Source organism: Tupaia chinensis, unplaced genomic scaffold, assembly GCF_000334495.1.
Source record: "Tupaia chinensis unplaced genomic scaffold, TupChi_1.0 Scaffold000610_1, whole genome shotgun sequence".
NCBI lineage: Eukaryota > Metazoa > Chordata > Mammalia > Scandentia > Tupaiidae > Tupaia > Tupaia belangeri.
In genome coordinates, this window is record NW_006160129.1 from 106,540 (window position 1) to 112,523 (window position 5,984).

A 5,984-nucleotide genomic window follows, 5' to 3' on the forward strand; every position below is an offset into this window, starting at 1 on the left:
GCCACAATCCCTTCTCCTCCATTCTCCTCTCGGGATCTTGGGCATGCACGCACACGCACCCGGCGTGAGTTTTAAGCCAACGGGTCTGGGATGCAAACCACGGTCGACTACGTGGGAGTCCAGCGACATAGCCATTATGCTAACTGCTGGTCCCCAAATTCTTCCTTTAAGGTTCCCTCTGAGTCCCTCCTCTTGTAGAAAGTAATCCTAACTCCTTCTCGAGCTATCCTTCTGAACTTTCAGCAATCATGACTTTCATGCCTAATATGACAATCAAATACCGACTTCTGCCGCTATTTACCTTTGATACCACCTAGAGGCCACACAGTTGGAGCAGAGCCAGTTTTGGACAAATTTATATAGCCTATGGCACTGAGCCCCGATGTCTTTGTCCTAACAGGTGACATTCTGGTTAATGAGTGATCACTATGGCATATGGCTACCACTACAGCTCAAATAAGGAGACACTGGGACACTAGTTTTCCCCTAAGGAAGGACAGAAAGAGAGAAGATAAGCTGTGAAGTAGAGAAAGTTTAGGGGCCAGCCGGTTGCATGGTGGTTAAGGCAGCTGGATTTAAGTCCCAGACCCAGCAGCTCAGAAAACATGCCAGGGACATATGTGTATATGCTCAAAATCCCAGGAGGAGAATGAAGAAGGGACTGTGGTGTCATCCCCTCCCAAGGAGAGTGATTTCTCCCTCTCTCTCTCTATCCCTCTCAAGTGCATATGCCCTACATCAAAAAAAAATTTTTTGAGAGGTTTTTGCTATAGGGCGTGTGCATTCGCCAGACAGACAGAGAGAGACAGAGAGACAGAAAGTGAGAAATCACCCCCCAGGAGGGATGGTCACGCCGCAATCCCTTCTCCTCCATTCTCCTCTCAGGATCTTGGGCACGCACGCACACGTGCCCGGCATGAGTTTTAAGCCACCGGGTCCAGGATGCAAACCGCGGTGGACTACATGGGAGTCTAGCGACATAGCCATTACGCTAACTGCTGGTCCCCACTTTTTTTTTTTTAAAGCCGATAAAACATTTATACTTACATCATTGGCTACCCCTGTATGGATAAGATCTCGCAGGAACCTCATGACACTACAATTGGCATCCCGGTGGTCTAGGGTAGTAGAGGCAATGGCCCACTGTAAGATAGGGATTACTACCTGGCTCCTCAGCAAGGTTACAGGACTACGCTGAATAAACCTGGTGTGGAAAGAAAGGATAGGTATAAATGACAAGGTTAGGTTATGACAGCAGCCAAGGTAAAAGGCAAAATTACCGATACAGTCTTGAAAAGGTCAGTGGTTCCTAGAAGCTGGGAGGAAGGAAGAATGAATAGAACAGACAATTTTGAAGGTAGTGAAATATTCTGCGTGATACTGTAATAATGGATATGCATCATCATTTGTCAAAACCTATAGAACATACAATACCAAGAGGGAATCCAATGTAAGTTATGCACAGTGAGAGAGAATGTCAATGTGGGCCCAAGTGATTTTAACAGGAGTACTAACCTGGTGGGGATGCTGATAGTTGGGGAGGCTGTGTGTGTACTGGGGATGGAGGCAGGGCATAGAGGCAAACTTTATAGTTTCTACTTAATTTTCTTGTGAAACTAAAGCTTCTTTTAAAATTAAAAAAAAAAAAAAGCCAGGAGAGGAAGGGACCGTATTTTAGATTAGCACATGAAAAAACAATGTTTCCAAACTCAATTTCCAAATAAGATTTTATAAAGTGAGTGGAGAAATTTCAAAGGATATCAGTTAAAAGGGTTTTTAGATACTCTCTTTCTCCCAGGTTAAAAAGTCAAGTCCTGGGACCAGCAGTTGGCGCAATGGCTATGTCACTGGACTCCCATGTAGTTGACCACAGTTCAAGTCCTGGACCTGACGGCTAAAACTCATGCCGGGCGCGTGTGCGTGCGTGCCTAAGATCCCGAGAGGAGAATGGAGGAGAAGGAGGGATTGCAGCATTTCCATCCCCCCTGGAGGGTGATTTCTCGCTTTCTGTCTCTCTGTCTCTCTCTGTCTTTTTGGCAAGCGCACATGCCCTGTAGCAAAAACCTCTCCAAAAAAAAAAAAAAAAAAAGTCAAGTCCCAAAACTCTACAACAGCACTTCCCAAACTATATTCCATAAAGCATCAAATTCTCAGGATGTTCACAGTTTCTCAGATCCTTTAATATTAAAGGGGTAATTTGTTTTAAAAAAAAGCTAACAGTATTTTGTAAACTTATTTCACCATTTATAGAAAGAGCATCTCTAGGCAGTTTTCCCAGAAAAACAGTCTTAGTAGCCGGACAATTTTCTCTTACCAACTCAAAAAAATGTCTTTTCTAACTGGTCCAAACACTAACAAAAGGCATTTAACATTCAATCTTGAGATGAAACAGTTAATACTTTATGTTTGTAAACAATCGTTTTTTGCTAAATGGCTTTTTAGCAAAAAAAAAAAAAAAAAAGCTTTCACATTTATTAAGTGATTTTGTTCAAATTCCTACGACTAAGGATGAGTTCAAGCAGAAGCCTGGCAACTGTGTTATCAGTGCTACGGGTGAAAAGAATTCAAGAGTGAATGGGATGGAAGCCTCGGGAGCAGGACCAGACTCCTTTTTTCTTTCTTTTATTTAAAGAGAGGTTTTTATTATAGGGTGTGTGTGCTTACTGGAGAGACAGAAAGCAAGAAATCACCCCTCTAGGGGGGATGGCCACACTGCAATCCCTTCTCCTCCATTCTTGTCTCAGAATTTTGGGCACGCACACATGCACACCCAGCATGAGTTTTAAGCCCTTAGGTCCAGCACTCAAACTGCGATCGACTACATGGAAGTCCAGTGACTTAACCATTATGCCATCTGCTGGTTCCTCTCTCTCTCTTTTTTTAATTTGCCAGAGGGTGTGTGTCTTGCCAGAAAAAGAGAGAGAGCGAGAGAGAGCCCCCGACAGCGGACCATGTTCACATTATAGTCTCTTTTTTCCATTTCTTATCCTGTTGAGATTCTGGGTACACACCTACATACCCCCAGTGTGTTTTTCAAGCTGCTGGGGCTAGGATTTGAATTGCACAACAGGCCCTGTGGGATCCAGCTTCATTAACCAATAGGCCATGGAGCTGGCCTCTAAAATATTCCTAAGGCACCTTAAAACCCTAAGAATTCTTTACTGTGAGGTATAATTTTACCAAAAGGATGTTCAAAGAAAAAGTTTGAGGTCAAATAAAAGACTAAAACTGCAGGTGACTATAGAGATAATCTGAATATTTTTAGCAAGCTTTTTTTTTTTTTTTTTTTTTTTTAAGGAGATTTTTTCTAAAGGTGATGTCGCAAAACTATAGGGCATGTGTGCTCACCAGAGAGACAGAAAGCAAGAAATTACCCCCCACAGGGATGGCCACATCGCAATCCCTTCTCTTCCAGTCTCCTCTTGGGATTTTGGGCATACATGCACATGCACCTGGCATGAGTTTTAAGCCCCTGGGTCTGGGACTCGAACCACAGTCAACTATATGGAAGTCCAGCAACACAACTATTACTCCATCTTCTATTCACCCAAGCATTTTTTGTTGTTGTTGTTCTGTGCCTGTTCCCTTCTTCTGAAAGAACTCAGCTACTTTGGCTCCTGTTTCAGCTAGCACTTCTTCCTTACTTCTGGGGACATCCAGCTCACAGTATAATTTTGGGTTATAAAAAATAATTTTTTAAAGAATTAATTATTTATTTAATTTTATTTATTGTTTTTTAACTTGACCAGAGAGACAAAAAGGGGAAGTGAGAAAGCAAGCTTCCAGGTCTGGGACTTGAACCACTGTCAGCCATGTGGCAGTCCAGTGCCCTTAATTACTACACCACCTGCTGGCCCTGAAAAAATAAGCTATCTAATACCAATGACCTTGTTTGAAAGGGAAGGAAACAGCCAAATGTTGATGGGAAAATTAAGCCATGATGGGAATGAGCAATACTTTTTAAGAACCCAAAACCTGGGACCAGCAGTTGGCGTAATGGCTATGTCGCTGGACTCCCATGTAGTCGAATGCTTTTCAAGTCCCAGACCTGGTGGCTTAAACTCATGCTGGGCATGTGTACGTATGTTCCCAAGATCTTGAGAGGAGAATGGGGGAGAAGGGATTGCGATGTGGACATTCCCCCTGGGGGGTTATTTCTCCCTTTCTGTCTCTGTCTTTCTGGTAAGCACATGCACCTTATAGCAAAAACCTCTCCAAAAAAACAAAACCAAACCCCAAAACCAAAAAGCCCAAAGTTTGCTCCTCAGAACTTACCTAGTGGCTAGCCTGAAGAGATCATCTACAGTGTCAGGGTGATTCTGGAGACCATTCTGCTGTTCCAGGAGCTGAAAGGTGGGTATGCACAATGCCTACAACAAAACAGTGATTTTAAAAGAAATGCTTACATATGCCACTGCCTCAGACTTGCCAATATCACAAAAACAAAGGGAACGAAGAAGGGGAGGTACATGTGGGAAAAATCATATCAGGTAGAGGAAGATAGAAATCTTTCCCAGTTGATCTAAATAAACTTTCATGCACAAAGTCCACATTTTAGAAAAGGTTGGGGCTTAGATTTTAGTTGCTGGAACAGAACTAGTGTCATCTCAAAATGTAAGAATTTCTGAAAGCAGACTCTGTTTATGTACTACATATGGTCCAGTCTGCTCAGGAAATAGAAGTTTTTACAATGATGAATATCCATTTCAAATGGAAACACAGACATTTTGGGAAAAGAAACAACATACTTTAACTCCCTAATTCCCCCAATAACCTCCTTCCCGGTGACTAGAAGGAAGGAGTGAAGCAGATACTTTTCCAATGCTTGCTGTTTACCCTAAAGTACTTCCCTGCTGCTAAGGAAACTACTAATTAATTGGGTGTTCTAGCAAGACATTAAAAATGCAATTTGCTTGAGCTAAGAGATCCTTTATCTTAAATCAGTTTTCCTATCTCGCCCTCATCCCAACACCCTATCCCTGGAGAACTTATGTCAGGTAGTTACAACTGTAATGGTCATTATATTCATGTGGGTCAGTCTCCCTCATTCTCTTAAGTGGACATGTCCGAAAAACAACGAGGAGGTTTCTGTCTCCCTGTTATTAGGAAATCAACACTCCTGGGGGTCAGGGAATAAACAAACAACAGAAATAGAAATAGGATAAAGAACACACTGTTAGGCCTTTAGATCCTCCAGTCTTGATGCAGCTACAGGGGGTCATCAACAAGTTCATGGGAAATGTATATTAGGAAAAAAACAAAGTATGCATGATTTCGAAAGATTCTGGCACCAAGATAAACTTGTACTTTAATTTAATTTTTCTAAGAATTTTTTTTGAGAGTTTTTTTTGGTGTAGGGCACGTGCACTTGTTAGGCAGACTGAGAGAGACAGAGACAGAAACTGAGAAACACCCCCCTCACCCGGAGATGGCCACGCCACAATCCCTTCTCTCCTCCATTCTCTTCTCAGGACCTTGGGCACGCACACACATGTGCCTGGCATTAAGAATGTCTTAAAGTCCCCAAGAAAGGTATACCTGGAGCATGTCTAGTAGCCCCTGCCGACAGCCTTCTTCCATGCCATACTCATCTACAAGGATGCTGCCGAGGTATAGGAAACAGGAGTGCTGATGGACGTGGTAAACATTCACCATCTGCCAAGGGAGAAACCACACAATTAGTTCAATTCTTTACCCTTCCAAAAGTAGTAACTGGGCTGGCCCCCTAACATACTGGTTAAGCCAAGCTAGACTCCACATGGCTGACTGTAGTTCAAATCCTGGCCCCTAGTGGCTTGAAAATTATGCTGGATGTCAAAATCCCAACAGGATGGAAAACTGGAGAAGGGATTGTAGGATGACAATGCCTTACTGCGAGTGCTTTCTCCTTTTCCCTCTGGCTCTTTCTCTAATAAGTGTACATACCCTCTGGCAAAATTAAAAAAAAAAAAAAAAAAAAAAAAAAAAAAAGGGGGGGGCGCGCC

The 5,984-nt window shown here is 42.7% G+C and overlaps 1 protein-coding gene across 4 annotated transcripts in view; it reads right to left on the bottom strand.

The window, feature by feature from the left end:
* Window positions 1-5,984, bottom strand: part of TNPO3 (transportin 3) — a 94,920-nt gene that overhangs the window by 16,294 nt on the left and 72,642 nt on the right. For all 4 annotated transcript variants that reach the window (XM_014591724.2, XM_006158805.3, XM_006158806.3 and 1 more), the window contains 3 exons: window positions 5,539-5,655; window positions 4,276-4,370; window positions 1,048-1,204 (listed from right to left, as the gene is read on the bottom strand). In XM_014591724.2, the coding sequence (XP_014447210.1) occupies window positions 1,048-1,204; window positions 4,276-4,370; window positions 5,539-5,655 (369 nt within the window). The remainder of the gene's footprint in view (window positions 1-1,047; window positions 1,205-4,275; window positions 4,371-5,538; window positions 5,656-5,984) is intronic.